This window comes from Ichthyophthirius multifiliis (genome assembly GCF_000220395.1).
Source record: "Ichthyophthirius multifiliis unplaced genomic scaffold scaff_1120509251282, whole genome shotgun sequence".
Taxonomy (NCBI): Eukaryota; Ciliophora; class Oligohymenophorea; order Hymenostomatida; genus Ichthyophthirius; species Ichthyophthirius multifiliis.
Window position 1 is genome coordinate 13,889 of NW_004086026.1, and position 16,325 is coordinate 30,213.

At 14.7% G+C, this 16,325-nt stretch overlaps 2 protein-coding genes and 1 non-coding gene across 3 annotated transcripts, besides 55 other annotated features; all 3 read right to left on the bottom strand. All coding sequences in view use genetic code 6, as the record gives it.

Moving 5' to 3' along the window:
• Positions 1–48: 48 nt before the first annotated feature.
• On the bottom strand, positions 49–1,465 carry IMG5_175360 (protein kinase domain protein; the record flags this gene model as incomplete). The annotated part of the gene is made up of 2 exons (XM_004029630.1): positions 49–986; positions 1,027–1,465. The coding sequence occupies 2 exons, from the start codon at positions 1,463–1,465 to the stop codon at positions 49–51; spliced, it is 1,377 nt and encodes a 458-aa protein (XP_004029678.1).
• Positions 362–466: a microsatellite.
• Positions 363–497: a microsatellite.
• Positions 1,466–1,535: 70 nt separating the features above from the next.
• Positions 1,536–1,579: a microsatellite.
• An 802-nt stretch (positions 1,580–2,381) lies between these two features.
• Positions 2,382–2,437: a microsatellite.
• A 152-nt stretch (positions 2,438–2,589) lies between these two features.
• Positions 2,590–2,652: a microsatellite.
• Positions 2,590–2,659: a microsatellite.
• Positions 2,660–3,125: 466 nt separating this feature from the next.
• Positions 3,126–3,160: a microsatellite.
• Positions 3,161–3,235: 75 nt separating this feature from the next.
• Positions 3,236–3,277: a microsatellite.
• Positions 3,278–3,439: 162 nt separating this feature from the next.
• Positions 3,440–3,499: a microsatellite.
• A 507-nt stretch (positions 3,500–4,006) lies between these two features.
• Positions 4,007–4,036: a microsatellite.
• A 143-nt stretch (positions 4,037–4,179) lies between these two features.
• Positions 4,180–4,240: a microsatellite.
• A 172-nt stretch (positions 4,241–4,412) lies between these two features.
• Positions 4,413–4,459: a microsatellite.
• Positions 4,460–6,044: 1,585 nt separating this feature from the next.
• Positions 6,045–6,099: a microsatellite.
• Positions 6,048–6,101: a microsatellite.
• A 69-nt stretch (positions 6,102–6,170) lies between these two features.
• Positions 6,171–6,228: a microsatellite.
• A 60-nt stretch (positions 6,229–6,288) lies between these two features.
• Positions 6,289–6,326: a microsatellite.
• Positions 6,327–6,858: 532 nt separating this feature from the next.
• Positions 6,859–6,919: a microsatellite.
• Positions 6,920–6,937: 18 nt separating this feature from the next.
• Positions 6,938–7,055: a microsatellite.
• Positions 6,957–7,015: a microsatellite.
• Positions 7,012–7,070: a microsatellite.
• Positions 7,071–7,286: 216 nt separating this feature from the next.
• Positions 7,287–7,325: a microsatellite.
• Positions 7,294–7,325: a microsatellite.
• A 978-nt stretch (positions 7,326–8,303) lies between these two features.
• Positions 8,304–8,370: a microsatellite.
• Positions 8,371–9,134: 764 nt separating this feature from the next.
• Positions 9,135–9,204: a microsatellite.
• Positions 9,144–9,217: a microsatellite.
• Positions 9,218–9,228: 11 nt separating this feature from the next.
• On the bottom strand, positions 9,229–9,723 carry IMG5_175370 (hypothetical protein; the record flags this gene model as incomplete). Its single annotated transcript, XM_004029631.1, has 2 exons — positions 9,229–9,444; positions 9,700–9,723. 2 exons carry the CDS (start codon positions 9,721–9,723, stop codon positions 9,229–9,231), a joined length of 240 nt encoding a protein of 79 aa, XP_004029679.1.
• Positions 9,274–9,312: a microsatellite.
• Positions 9,653–9,692: a microsatellite.
• Positions 9,653–9,693: a microsatellite.
• Positions 9,657–9,693: a microsatellite.
• Positions 9,659–9,690: a microsatellite.
• A 790-nt stretch (positions 9,724–10,513) lies between the features above and the next one.
• Positions 10,514–10,565: a microsatellite.
• Positions 10,566–10,584: 19 nt separating this feature from the next.
• Positions 10,585–10,622: a microsatellite.
• Positions 10,601–10,637: a microsatellite.
• A 205-nt stretch (positions 10,638–10,842) lies between these two features.
• Positions 10,843–10,910: a microsatellite.
• Positions 10,849–10,907: a microsatellite.
• A 257-nt stretch (positions 10,911–11,167) lies between the features above and the next one.
• Positions 11,168–11,233: a microsatellite.
• Positions 11,168–11,246: a microsatellite.
• Positions 11,177–11,313: a microsatellite.
• Positions 11,216–11,338: a microsatellite.
• A 1,379-nt stretch (positions 11,339–12,717) lies between these two features.
• Positions 12,718–12,856: a microsatellite.
• Positions 12,743–12,805: a microsatellite.
• Positions 12,743–12,856: a microsatellite.
• Positions 12,850–12,904: a microsatellite.
• Positions 12,876–13,001: a microsatellite.
• Positions 12,889–12,944: a microsatellite.
• Positions 12,898–12,940: a microsatellite.
• Positions 12,911–12,977: a microsatellite.
• Positions 12,911–13,000: a microsatellite.
• A 184-nt stretch (positions 13,002–13,185) lies between the features above and the next one.
• Positions 13,186–13,625: a microsatellite.
• Positions 13,224–13,520: a microsatellite.
• Positions 13,283–13,458: a microsatellite.
• Positions 13,535–13,574: a microsatellite.
• A 1,809-nt stretch (positions 13,626–15,434) lies between the features above and the next one.
• Positions 15,435–15,501: a microsatellite.
• Positions 15,451–15,501: a microsatellite.
• IMG5_175380 lies at positions 15,502–15,574 on the bottom strand. The gene has a single exon. It is a non-coding gene; the product is annotated as a tRNA-Val (tRNA).
• A 44-nt stretch (positions 15,575–15,618) lies between these two features.
• Positions 15,619–15,729: a microsatellite.
• The last annotated feature ends 596 nt before the right edge of the window (positions 15,730–16,325 follow it).

A 16,325-nucleotide genomic window follows, 5' to 3' on the forward strand; every position in this document is an offset into this window, starting at 1 on the left:
TATCTGTATTTATAAAAGAGTTATTATAATTAGTATTTTAATCTTTTTTCATTATATCATTATTTTTATTTAAATTCTAATTAAAATTATTATTGTTATCTGTATTTATTATAAAATTTAATTTTTCTTAATTAAATTTAATATTATTATTATTATTATCTATTTAATTATTTATTAAATTTTTAACTAGATTTAATTATAAATTACTATCCATATCTGTAATTATTTAAAAATTATTATTATTATCCTTATCAATTTTATAAATATTATCATCTAAATTTTACCTGTAATTGTTAATATTATCAAATTAATTATTATCTGTATTTATTTATAAATATTTATTATCAAATGCTTCTATAAAATTATTATTATTAATATTATTATTATTATTATTATTATTATTATTATTATTATTATTATTATTAATATTATTATTATCATCAATATTATTTTTTATTTTATTATTTTCTTTTTTAATTTTTGTTTATATATTATTTGTATTTATATAATTATTTTCATTATTTTCTTAATTTTTAATAAACATATTATTATCATTTAAATTTTTTATTTTTCTTAATCATAATTTTCTAAATTATTATTATTTTCTGTAATTACTTTATGACTAAATATTTCTTCCCATGAAATTCTATCTTATTCTTCAAATTTTAACATTTAAATAATTAATTATTTAGTCTAATCACTCACATAAGGTTCATTAGGAAATGAAAAAATTTATTTTTAAGCTTTTTATTCTATATTTCTTATTAAACTATCATAATCTCTTGCTATAAAAGGATAATTTCCATAGAGCATTTTATAAAGTACGCACCCAGAACTCCATACATCGCACTTAGAACTATATTTTTATTTTTTTAAAAGCTAAGGACTTGCAAATATTGGTGTACATTTTATAGAAAATCTTTAAATTGAATTCATTTCTCCATCAATAAATCTTCCAAAACCAAAATCTCCAATTTTAATTTTTCCTTGCTTTAATATACATATAAAATATATATATATTAATACCATTATGTAACATTAAATTTTCTGGTTTTAAATCTCTGTGAATAATTTTATTTTTATATAAATATTTATAACCTTCAACTATTTATCGAAAATATATTAAAGCTTATTCCTCATTTATTCTTCTATTTGAAAGTTTTTCTATATATGAGGCTAAATCTCCTCCATCGCAAAAATCTAAAAACAAATATAAATTATTTGTTGATTAAGAAATTTCATGTAAACATATTATATTTTCATGCTTTAATTTTTTTAATACTTCTATTTCTTTGCGAATCATTTCTGCATTTGTATTGGAACCGTTAAATATATTTTGGCCAATTACTTTTACAGCAAATTTTTAATCTTAGTTGTTTTAATTGTAGGCAACGTATACTTTACCATATTAACCTTAACCTAATATTTTGTCCAAGTGAATTATATAGTCTCCTATTAATTTCATAAAAAATTTTTAATATATATATATAAAAAAGATAAAATATAATTATATAGATTTATTTATAAAATAATTTTATATAATTAAATATAAATATATATATATATATATAAATTTATAATAAGCAAACTTTATTTTTATATTAGAAATATTTAATTATTTAATAACAAATTATTCAATTAATAATATTTATTATAAAAAAACACTTTTTTCTTATAGATAATTTATTTTAAATTTTATTATCCGATATTATTTTTTTTATTATTTAAATATATATAACTATTAATTTTTAATCCTCTAATTTTATAATTTTTTAGTTTTAAATATTATGGTTACCTTAAGTTTATTATTTTTTATTTACTAATTTATTTAAATGTTGAAATAAAAACTTAAATGTTTATATTTTTTGATTTACTTCTATTAAAGTTTTAAATATTAATTTTTTATGTATATCTTGTTATATATTTATTAATTTATGAATTTTTTTTTGTAAATTATTAATTTTTTTATTTTTCATATTAGTTTAAAATGTTTATTTGTCTTATTTAAAATTATAAGTTTGTTTTCTTATTAAATGTTAGAATATCTAACGTTTTTATTTTAATATTGATTAAATTTAATTTTATTATTTTTTATTTTTTAAAAATAATTTAATTTTTGATACTCTTTGTAAAATTTTTCATTAATCATTATGAGTTATATTTTTTTTTGTCGTTTTGAATTTGAAAATTATTAATAAATAATTAAATTACCAAAAATATTAAAAATAAGGAATAATTTCATTTTATAAATTTAAAGAATGTTAATTATTTTTTATAATAAATAAAAAATGCTAATATAATAAATAATATCTTTATGTTTTTCATTTAAATAGTAAAAATAGTTAATTTTTTTTATTTATTAAAGTAAATGTAAAGTTTTTTATATTATATATAAAATATATATATATAGATATTAATATATATATATATATATATAATAATTATTATTTTTTTTTAATAATTTTTTTATTTTATTATATTATATTAATCATATTCATTTATTTTAATATTAATAATTTTCAAATCCTTTTAATATATATATATTTATTAATTATATATTATGTTTGTTGTTTAATTTTACATAGTTTATTATTATTTTTATTATATATAATTATTTTATTTTCTTTATTCTTTTTAATTATTTATAATTTTAATATTTATTTTAAATTATAAACTTTTAAATATTATAATATTACATTTTTTAATATAATATATTAATATATTAACATTATATTTTAATAATAAATTTCTACTATAGATATAGAAATTATAAATTCATATTTTTTTATTATTTATTTTCTTTAAAAAAAAACATTTAAATAATTTCTTTATATTTATTTTTGGTATTTTTCAATAAATTTTTTTAATAAAACTATTTTATTTTTTTAACTTTTTTTGAAAATTTATAAATGATTTAAATTTATTTTTTTATTTTATTTTTAAAAAAAATTATTTATCAGAAAAAAAATATTAAGTTTTTTTATTCTTATTAAAATTCGATTGAAAATTTATAAATACATTAATTTTTTAAAAAATTTTGATATATGCTATTTAATATTAATATTTATAATTTTTTTAAAATTTAAAGCTTATTAATAATTTTTATGCTTATATGTAATTAATAAAATAAAATATAATTTAAGAATAATATATATTTTAAATAGTAATTTTTTAAATTATTTTTATACGAATTTTTAATGCATATTTGTGATTACATTTTATTAAAAAAATAATAATAATTTATTTTATAATTATATAATTAATATTATAGTTATATTTTTTTTAAAAAAAATTATTATACAGTTTTTCACTTATTAATTTTAAAATATAAGATAAAATAAAAAAAATTCATATAATCAATTAATATTTTTTAAAAAAATTTTAATTAGAAATAAATTATTATTATAAATAACATATAATGTAATTTAAGATTATATCATTAATTAATAAACATAAATTTTAATTATATACATATATATATAATTAAAAAAATAAATATATTTATTTATATTTTTTTTTATTATATTTATCCTTTTCTAATTAAATGAATATATCTGGCTTATTTTATAAAAATAATATATTAAATTTCTATAGATTAGAATAGCAAAATTAGATTATTTGTAAATAAATAAAAATTTATAAAACATATCTAAAAAAATTGTGAAATAATATTAATTTAAGTATTAATGATTTTATTTACATACAGTTAAAATTAGTCCATTAAATAAATTTTAAAAAATTGAAATTTGTGCTATTTGTGAAATTTATGATTTATATATAATTAATTCTTATAAAATATATAAAATTAAAAATTATAAATAAATTAGTATAAAATATAATGATATTTAGGAAAAGTTGATTATTTATATATTATATAATATATTATTTTATATCTAACAAATTAGTAATTAATTAATGATTAATAAGGTTATATAAATATAAAGGAACAAATAATTTGTTATCTGTAAATTAATAACAAAAATTATATTAGTCTATATATTGATTGAATTATATTTTTAAAAATTTTATTTTTAAATACAAAATTTAATTACAATTATTTTTAAAATTATTTTAGATTTTTTTTAAATTTTGATAAATTTTTTTATTATTTTAGGTTTTAATAATTTAATTAAACACATTTATTTTCTCTATTATTGAAAAATATATATTATAATAATGATATTTGTTTAAATTATATTAATTTATTAAATATAAGTATATTTATTTAAATATATATATAAAATATTAATTATATTATTTTTATAATAATAAAAACGTATTTAATTTTTTTCAATATATATGAAAAAATATAAATGATAAATTAATTTTTTTTTATATATTTATAAGAATGTAATTTATTTTTTATTTCTTTTAGAATTGTATAATTATATAAAATTTTCGATATAATAGTGTTTTAAACTAATATTTCTAATATTTTAAAATATTATTTATTAATATTAATAATAATATATTAATTTTTGATAAAAAAAAAACATATATATTTATTTTAATGTTTTAATCTTTTTTTTTAAACATATAAAAATTTAAATTTTTTTTTTTAAATAAAAATATATATTATTTTAAACCTGTGTAAAATAAATATATTAAAATAATCTTAACATAATTTAAAATATAATTGCAATAAAATATTTGTTATTTAAATTAAAAATAAATTAAATAAAAAAAAATGAAACAAGAATAATAACTATTATAATCATAAAATGACACTCTTTCTTAAAATCCTAATAAGATATATCCTATTAAGTAAGTATCTATAAATTAGATAGAAAATTATAGTGATTAGAAGTAAGAATTCGAAGAAACAGTTAATAATTAAAATGAAAAACAAAAAGTTTGTAAATATCAAATTGTATAAAATAATATTAATATTAATAATTTTAATTATATTTTTATAAAAACTTGCTTGAAAGATAAAAATGTTAAAAAAGAATTTATAAACAACTACGAATAGACTACTAATTTTATAAAAAAATATGATTAAATCAATATATTTAATTTATAATAATATCTATTAAATAAATAGCAAAGTTTCAGTAATTTTATTAATTCCAGTTTTTCTCAAGAACACTTAAATTAGAAATAATAATATTAAGTATAATTTGATAAAAAACTAAATTATAAGAACAAATAAATTTTGTTTAATAATTTAAAAAAAATCTTCTATTTATATATAAATGGAGATTATAAAGCTTTAAATGATGATGATATATTATAGTAAGAATGGGATTAAATAATAAAATAAAGGTTTGTAAGTTATAAATTTAGAACAAAAAATATAGATTTTGATAATTTTTATGACTATTAATAACCACTCACAGGTTTTAATGACTAATTTTAATTAGAGAACTAAATATCATAATATAACGAATAAAGGAATACTTCAGATAAAAAGAAAAACTATAATAAATCTAAATATGTCTTATTATTCTTTATTAAACTTTTAAGTAAAGAGAATTTAGATTATTTTGAAGTTCCTTTTGCTTATGATAAAATAGTTATATAAATAATTTAAAGGATATAGGAAATGAGTAAAAAGAATGAATTTAGTCAAACTCTTGGATTAAATAATAATCATTTAAAATGTCTTTTTTTAAAATTAAATGTAAGAAATATTAATTATATTGAATAGAATAAAGATTTAAAAAATCTATATTAATAAGTATTTGATGTCGAGAATTTTAATAATTAATATGATGTTATTAGAATTAATATTGTTAAAGACTTAATAATATAAATAATTTTACTTTAAATTAATATTATTGATTCTTAGATATTACCTTTTGTTTATATTAATTAATTATCAGATATTTATGAATCTAAAATTCTATACTTTTAAAAAGTTTGTAATTTAATAAAAAAATATTAAGAAGGATGGCTTATTGCAAATATTTGATTTTATTGTTTAATTTTTAGTATAATTTAATATTAATTAAATTAACAATATATATCCAATTATAATTTCAAAGCTTTCTATAAACATATAATATATATTATAATTTATTATTAATATCCTTTTTTAAAAAAATATATATATATTTTTATTTTAATAATAGGTAATTTTTTTTTAATTATTATATAATAATTATAAAATAAATGTATTATTTTTATCCCATTTTAATAAAGTATTTTAATATATTTTTTAAATTTAAAATAAATATTTTTTTTAATAAATTTTTTTATAAATTATTTTTATTTTAATAAAATTTTAATAAAATAATGTTAATCATTAAAATATATATATATAGGTGATTATAAACTCAATACTAAATATTTTATAGTTTTATTTTTATAATTTCATATTTTATTATATTATTTATATCATTATAGAGATTTTAAAGTAAATAATTTAAAAATTAATTTTATAAATAAAAAACAAAAAGAGATAAATAAATAAAACAAAAATTATCTCTATTTAATAAAAAATTGTTTTTAATAATGAATATTAATCTATTTTAAATATAAATCTATATATATAAATTAGTAAAAAAAATAAGTATATAAAAAAGATAAAATTAACTGAAATAAATAAAATAAAATATTTATAGTAACTATATAAATAAAAAAAAATTAAAAAGTTAATAATCCTATTTTATAAGTAAAATTGTATAAATTACTTTAAAACATTTTCAATGTTAAATATTTATTTAATTTATAAATTATAAAAAAACTAAAAAAGTTATTATGACTTTTAAAAGAAAAATATTTAATATAAAATAATTTATTTTTTTAATAAAATAAGAGAGAAATAAATAATTATACACAGATATATATAATAAACTTTTATATTATTTTTAAATATTAGATCTGTATTTTTAAGACATTATTTTATAGGTTATCAATAAAATATAAATATTATAATAAATAAATTATAATAAAAGTAAAATATAAAAATTAAAATTTTTTTTTATAATTATGAATATATAATGAAAAATTTTTATATATATATATTATATAAATATATATATATTTAAATATATTTAAATATATATTTATACATTTTATTTATAATGATATATTTTTTTATATATATATTTTTTTTTATTATTTTTAATGATAGTAATAATATTATATGAATTTATTTTAATATTTTTATATAAAAGATATTAAATATATTTTAATTATATATCTTTAAATTTGATATATTTTTATTTTTATTTTTTAAATTTTTTTATATTTAATTTAATCTTGAAAAAATCAATAAATTAAAAATATACAATTTTATTTAATTTTTTTTTTTAAATATTTATGATTTCATAATTAATTTAATATAAGATTTTTTAAATATATAATTTTTTAAATTTATATATTATAAATAAAAAAATATATTTGTTCATAAATAAATATTTATATAATATTTTGTAAATTAAAAATTATTATTTTTATTAATTTTTTAATTTTGTTTAAATTTTATAAATTATATATAAATCAGTTTCATATTTATTATTATCAAAAAAAAATTATAATATAAATAATGTTCTAAACAAATCAAAATAAAAATTATATAAATATTTCTTCACAATAAAATTAATAAGTTGATTATAATTAAGATTAATATAACGATGATAATAATTATAATATTAATTACGATTTATGTTTAGCTTTTTTATTAGCATCAATAATTAATAAGGAATAAGAAGTATATTTATATATATATATATGTATTTAATAAAATGATATATACTATCTCATAAATAGATTGAACATTATAGATAATTATTATGCGAAAATAATTAATTTGAATGTTCTGAAGCTTTTAAATGTTTAGATACTCATAGACATGGTTATTTAACCTCTAATGATTTAAAAATATTTTTAGCGTAAAAAAATATAATATTATTCAGTTTTATTTTTAATACAAAAAAAAATTAGAAAAAATCATGTAATGATTAGAGATAAAGAAGTTGAATTTTTAATTTATAATTATTCATAAAATCATTAATATATAACTTTTAAAGAGTATTATAAATATAATTTAATTTTATTTTTAATTAAAAATAAAAAATAAGATTTTTAAAAATTGTATTACCTCATTAGAGCCAAATATTAAAAGAATAATGTTTAGCAAGGCATAAGTTTTATTGTTCTAATTAAAAGCCATAATTACCATTTTATTTAGAAGAATAATTATCAAAAATCTTTGAATTAGAAATAAATTATATTCGAGAAACAGAATCTTAAAAAATGGATTTAATGAATAATTTTGGATGGAATTTTAGAGAAAGTTTTCGCAGAATAGCTAGACCGAATTAAGATTATATAGATTCTTAAGCGTATAAAGATAAATATATATATATATATATATATATATATATATATATATTCATATTATTTAACATATATATATTATATTTAATTTAACTATATCTAGTTTTTATGCTTTTATGATTTAGAATTAATATACTGATTTTAATGAATAAAGTTTTAAATATTTACTTATTAGATTTAATAAAGATAGAAATAATGTTTTGACAATGGATGAGTTTTGTTCGTGTGTATTTCCAAGCGATTTTTTATATGAAAATAATAAATAGGCTTAATTATCGCATTTTTAGAAATATGTAAAAGGAAGTTTTTAAGAATTCAATTAGTTTATTTAAAAAAAGAATTAGGTTTATAGGAAAATACGTAAAGTAAGAATAATTTCTTATAAGAAAATTAAAAATTTGAAAATAATGTTGACAGGTATTAGTTTTAATAAAATTAAAAAGGATTAAAAAACCCAAGAAAATTTTTAAAAACACATATGTTTTATGAAAATAATAATATAATGGCGAATACTATTAAAGATAATGATTATTATTAAAATAATGAAAGTAATATAATTGGAGATTTTCCAATTTTGGATAAGTTTTTAATGAATACTAGAGTTTAGAAAGTAAATAATATTTATTAAAATAGAAATTAGGGATAACCGTTAATTCTGGAATATGAAAATATTATTCAAAAATAAGAAGATGTTAAATAAAATAATAATTATATAAATGGTGAAAATATTAATGAGAGTAAAACTTAAAATAGCTTTTATTAAAAACAAATGTAAATTTTAAAAATAAATAAATTGGAATTAATGCTTCAGCTTTAAAATTTGAAAATTAAAGTTTCATGAAAAATTGATTTAATAGATATATATATAAATAAATATATATATATATATATATATATTTATACATATACTATTTATATTATTTTATATATAAATTTTAATTTTCATTCTTATATTTTACCTTCTTCTTTTTCTTATTTTTCCTCTATTTCTTTTTCATCATCTTCTTCTTCATCATCTTCTTCTTCGTTTATTTCAGAGTCCGATTCTTCCTCGTTTATGCATTTAAATGTGTTAGTTTAGTTTAATATGTTTTAGATTAAGTTATATGTATATTCAGATATCAAATGAAAGTCTATATATTTAACTTCATTTTAATCCTAATATATATTATTAAATTATTTTCTGTAATATTTTTTAAAAAAAAATAAAATATAATAAAATATATTTTTTTTGTTAATCTCTATGTTTCATGTAATAAATAAAAAAACTTATAATTAATAAAAATATATTATTATTTAATATAAATTATAAAAAAATACTTTTGTAACTATTTAAGGTTAGAAATGCTAAATTAAATCAATTATCTTATTTTTTTTTATTTTTTTTATTTTTTATTATTTTTTTTAGTGTACTTTTTTTTATTAATTTGTAGCCATTTTTTTCTACTTATTTAGTAGTTTATATTAACTATTCTAGTTTTATTTTATCATTTGCAAATTTTAGAAAAGGAATATGTTCTATGGATATATTTTCGTGTTTTTTATGGAATTTGTTGTTTTTTTTTACAAAATCTTTTTTTATTTTATTTTGTGTATTTTATTAAATAATAAAATCATCTTTATTTATAAATTAGGCATTTCTTTTTTCCCTATAATTAGATAATATATATATATATAATTAAATTATATTGTATTATGTATTTATTTACATAATTTATGGAAAATTTTCTAAAAGTAAATCATGATATATATTTTCTAATTTTACAGCAATTAAATATATAGGCTTTTTTTATTGTTATATTTAAAATAGAAATAAAGAAATAATAAAAATACTGAATTTTGCTCATTATATAGTTTACAATTATCCCATACTAATTATATATCATCAATTATTTCTTCTAAATATCCATATATATTTTTTATTATGTTTCTTCTAACAGTATTTAAATCCATTGGCTTTTTTACTATTTATCGGTAATCATCTAAACCTAAAGCTTTATAATAAACTGGCTTTCTAAACTCAACAGAATCTTAATGGGCTATTAATTAGTCTAATATTCGAATTATTTATTCTCGGCTTTATTTCATTAATTTTGTTTTAGATATTTCTATTAATTTCATTTAATTTTTTTTTTTTTTTTAATAGAAAATTAATATTTATTTAATTAAAAAAAATCTTATTAAATGTTTTTAATTAATTTAAAATTTTAAGATTATAGTAACTAAAATATATATATATATATATATATATATATATAAATATATATATATATATATATGTTTTTTTTAATAGGATATTAATTTTATATTATAATTATAATTTTATTTTTATAATTTGCTTATTTTTATAAAAAGATTATTTATTTTATTTTTTCCGAATATAATAAAATTAACTTAACTCTAAAAATTTATTAGATTTTTAAGCAAAAATTTTTAAAATAAAAATGAATATAATTTTTAGCGAATATATATATTTTAAAAATAAAAAAAATGAAAATAGAAAAAAACATAATATATATGTTATTAATATTTAAAAGTAAAAAAAATTAAACTATGAAAAATTTATATATATATATAAAATATTTTACTATATATATATATATATTTATATTAATTATATAAAAAAAAGTAACAATAGAATATACAGAAATATTTGATATAAATTTTATTAATTAATAGTGTTAAACAAACAAATATTTTTCTTGCAAAAACATTTAAAAAAATACAATAATTACAGATTGTGATGTATCTTCGACTATAAATAATTTACAATAAGCATTATTAATAGGAGGTTAATTCGGAATTGAATGCTCTTTGTAAATAAATAATATATAAGGTAATTAATATTTATAAAATAAAAATATAATATTAATTTAAATTTTATATAGAAATATTATATATATATAAATATAATTTATATATATAAATATATATTATATTTAAATATATTGAAATATATAAATTTTTATATTATTATTTATATATAAATATATATATTTTTATATTATCATCCATATATATATATATTCATATTTTTTTTTTTTTATTTATAATAGACAATTAAATTTAATTTTTAGTAGTCGAAGCGTCTTATATAGTTCATTAAGATTAAGAATTGGCATTTTCAATTGAGATAATAAATGGTTAGTTTACTTTTTAGTAAAATAAATGTAAAAATATAGAAGAAAATGAGAAATAGGAAAAATAATATATTTATTTTAGAGGAAAAAATTATAAATTATTATATACTCAATACTAGATAAATATTTAGCAATTTTCAAAAGATTTAAAAATTTTATTTGCGAATAAATTTAAGACTAATACAGGCTTTTCCTTGAGTTAAAAAAGTTAATATTATATTGGGATTAAAAGTGTTAAAATATGGGGAAATTGTATCGAAAATTGTCTTTTTTGTAAAAATTAATTTTCTTGTCTGAACTGTTTTTATGGTTTTAAACTCTTTGAACATGAAAATGTTTTTCTTTGTGAAAAAATTACAGTTTGTCCACCAAAATGTGCTAAATGTACAACTTTTGATAATTGTAATTAATGTCGATTAGGCTTTGAATGGGACATCTAATTAAAATAATGTGTATAAATAAGCAATAGATAATGCCAGGGTGATTAGGTTTTATTTTATTACTCTAAAGAACACCAATAGTGTGAAAATATAACTTTTAGTGTTAAAAATGGGAGGTTTTCGGGAATGAGATAATTCCAATTTAGTGTACTGAGGGTAGTTTAAAATGTTAAAATGATAAAATTTTACAGGTTTTTGATATTTTTAATTCTAGTCTATCTATTTGTGCATGTAAATTTGAATTTTGCTAAAAATGCGGTAAGGAAAAGTGTTTATTTTGTGATGAAAATTACTTTTGGAGCGATTTTTTGTAAAAATGTGAACATTAGGAATGTTAAAAAAAAGGTTATTTTTATAATTAGAAGAATAGAATTTGTTAGAAATGTAAATTAGGATGCTCTAATTGTAAAAATGATTTTTCTTGTGAAGAATGTGATAATTCGTTTCTTTTTAAATTTGAAAAAAAAACAAATTCAATTAATGAATGGGATGTCTATTGTACTTGTAGTATTGGTTTTTGTAATAATTGTGTCGATTTTGATTTATAAAAGAAAGAGTGTCTTTAATGTTAGTAAGGATTACTACTTTAAAGAGGTTAATGTGCTAAATGTTCTATTTAATATTGTGAAGAATGTAATTTAGTAGATGATTTAGTATGTATTTAGTGTATTTAAGGGTATAGTATAGATTTAAATAGTAATTTATGTGTTATTTGTGAGGTTTAAAATTGTTTAAATTGTAATTAGTATGATAAGTAATTATGTAAAATATGTAAAGAAGGATTTTAAGGAAAAAAATGTGAGAAAATAATAAATTTAGATAATATAATTATTAAATAAAACAATATTATATAAAATACTAAGGAAAATAACACTAAAAATAATACATAAAATAATGCTGAAAATACTACATAAAATAATGCTGAAAATACTACATAAATTACTGCGTTAAATACTAAGGAAAATAATGCTGAAAACACTACATAAAATACTAAATAAATTACTGCGTTAAATACTATATAGAATACTGCCTAAAATAACACTCAAAATAACACTTAAAATATCACTTAAAATACTACAGATAATATTACATAAAATACCACTGAAAATATATCTTAAAAATCCACTTAAAATACCGGTTAAAATACTACAGAAAAACAAAAAATACTCCTTTAAATACTGCTTAAAATACAATATAAATAATGGATTGAATACTACACAGAATACTTCCTAAATAACACTTAAAATACTGTATAAAACGCAACATAAAATATCACAGAAAATATATATTAAAATATGCTTAAAATACTGTAGAAAACTCTACATAAAATGCTCCTTTAAATACTAATTAAATACTTCTTAAAACACTACATAAAATACTATATAAAATACTAAATATAATTCCACTTAAAATAACAATTAAAATATCACTTAAAATACTACATAAATAATGCTGAAAATACTACATAAAATAATTCATAAAATACTACAGAAAATACAAAATAAAGTACAAATTAAAATAAACTTAAACTACTACAGAAATACCACTTAAAATACTACCTAAAATATAACTTAAAATACCACTTAAAATACTACCTAAAATACTACAGTAAATACCACTTAAATACTACCCAAAATACAACTTAAAATACTACTCATAATACTAAATAAAATATTACTAATAATACAGAAAATATCACTTAAAATACTAAATAAAATACCATTTAAAATGCCACTTAAAATACTAATTAAAATACTACTACTAAATAAGAATGTTTAATATAAAATTGTGTTTAATGCTAATAAAATAAATGTATTAAATGCAATTTAAATTACTTTTTATAAGAAAATTAATGTTTTCTACGAATTCTATTTCTTTATTTTAATAAGAAAATACATATTAAATTACTCATTCTATAATAGAAAACTAAGGTTATTAAATTTTAATAAAATTCGAATAAAAACTATATTTTTAAGAGCTTCCTGATCTCACTTAATACTTCCAAATATAAATTAACCCCTAAATACCTTTTAAAACATATTAAGAACTCCTCTAAGACCAGATAACACTATAAATTTAGATAAATATACCCCAAAATTGTAAGAAATGTACACTAATTTTCTACATAAACCTTATATAATAGTCATTTATAAATACTAATAATCTCTCAAATGTATTAAAATATGAAAAGGAACTTTCTCCCTATATAATCCTTAACATAATAATAAATATAGGAAGCTTAAAAAGTTTAAAATACAGCTCAGAAGGCCAAAATAGTATTATTAAGTAGTATTTTTCCAGTGGCTTTTTTGGGTAATTTTTATGTCATTTTCAATACTATAGATTTGACTTCTTTTATTTATTTTTTGCTTTATTTAAAAATCAGATTTCCTTTAAATGTTTTAAATTTTTATAAAATTTTCAAGGATTTTTAGATGGATTTTATCCCGAATTTCTTCGAGTTTTTTTATAATTTTTCTGATAAAAAAACACTCCTAATCTTCCCAAATGTAAAAATAGACACCTTATTCCTCAAAAACGCAGGATAAAGTCTTTCTATTGTTTTCATAGGCATTTTCGGGGTCTTTTTACCCCAAAAAATATTAGGAATGTGTAATTTTATGGGTAAAATAGGACTTTACTTTCACTAAAGGTGTATTAAAGAATGGTATTTTGGAGGTTTTTTAGATCTATTATGGACTGTCTATATTTATTTAGCTTTTTCGGTTTTCGTGAAGTTTTATTAGATTGATTTTAAGGACTTTTAGGATTTTCTGAATGTGTTTTTTTGGGGAATTTCCCTTTTGGTGGTTGTGGGTAGCCCTTTTGGATTATTTTGGATAGTTTATAGGGAAGAGGAAATCAAGGAAAACGGGTTTTTATATTAAAAAATGTAAGGGTTGATAGGCGGGTTGTATTTAAGAGGTGAGAAAAGAAGGTAAAAATATGGAAAATATTGTAATATTTTACTATATATGAGAAAATTAGTGTTTGTTCTCTTAGTTGTTTTTTTAAAAGAAAAGATTTATTTTTAGTTAAGTTTTTTGGGGTTTTTAAGTATTTTTTTGGGGTATTATTTTTGGTATTTTTAACCTTATTTATGTTTTTGGGAAAATATAAAAAATGGAATTTGCGAAATTTTACTAGTTTTAATAAAAATTTCACTTTTTTTTTTAGTTAAAGATGATTTTTAAGAAAATGAGAATTAAAGAATCTATGTAGGATGGTTTATTATAGGATGTTCGAGTTTAATTCTAATTTTACATATTTTTTTTATGATTTTAGATGTAATAAAGCTTTTATATGGTATTTTTTTAGCTTTTAAGAAAAAAATATTAACTTTTTGGAGTAAAAAAAGAAAAATAAATTAAGTTTTACCTTTTAAATAGTAAAAAGAAGAAGAACTAAAATAATAATAAATAAGAAAAAGTAGAGTAAAAAAAAAAGAAAAGAGAATATAATTATTAAATAATAGATTATGTAAATATAATTAAGAAAAATAAAAAAGAGATCATATATATTTGGATAAACAACTAAATCTATAAATTTGATAAATTAATCTTGAAATAAAATATTAAAAATATATATAAAAAAAAATATAAAAATATAAAAAAAATAATAAAAAAATTAAAAAATGTTCATTCCGAGGATTGAACTCGGGACCTTTTGCGTGTAAAGCAAACGTGATAACCACTACACTAAACGAACTATTTACAATAATATATTTTAAATAATAATGATAAAAATAAAAAATATAAATATAATATATATATATATATATATATATATATATATATATATATATATATAAATTTATATATTTTATATATATTTATTTATATATATATATAATATTTATATATTACTTTTTTTTTTTTTATTTTAATTTATTTCTTAATTTTTGTATATTATTTATATTAAATATATTACTAGAAATATTTCTTAAATATTTTTTTATTTGAGTTTTTTTAAAATAAGTAATTTAAAAACTATTTTAATTTATATATATTTTTTTTTCAATTTTCTTCTAATGTAAAAGCTCTTTCTGGAAAAATTACTTCTTTAACTAAAAAAAAAAAATCGCATTTACAAACAGGACAATTTTCGAATTTATCTTTAAAACATTAAAAATGTAAAGGTTATCCACAACAATTCGAATATTTTAAATATCCAAAATTGCTTAAACATACTATACAAGGCAGATATTCTCCTTATAGAAGTATATTTTTATTTTAAAATACTTCCTAAGGGCTTAAGATTATTTTTTTTTCGAAAATTTTCATTATTATTGCATTTTTATTGTTCTCGAATTCCTCTTTATTTATTTGAAGCATATCAATATAGTTGTTTTTGGAAATAACTTCCTAAATGAGACTAAAAGCTTCATCTGCAAAATATTTTTATGCTAATTTTTGGGCATCTAATGCTGACAAATCTTTCTAAAATAAATTAATCCCAC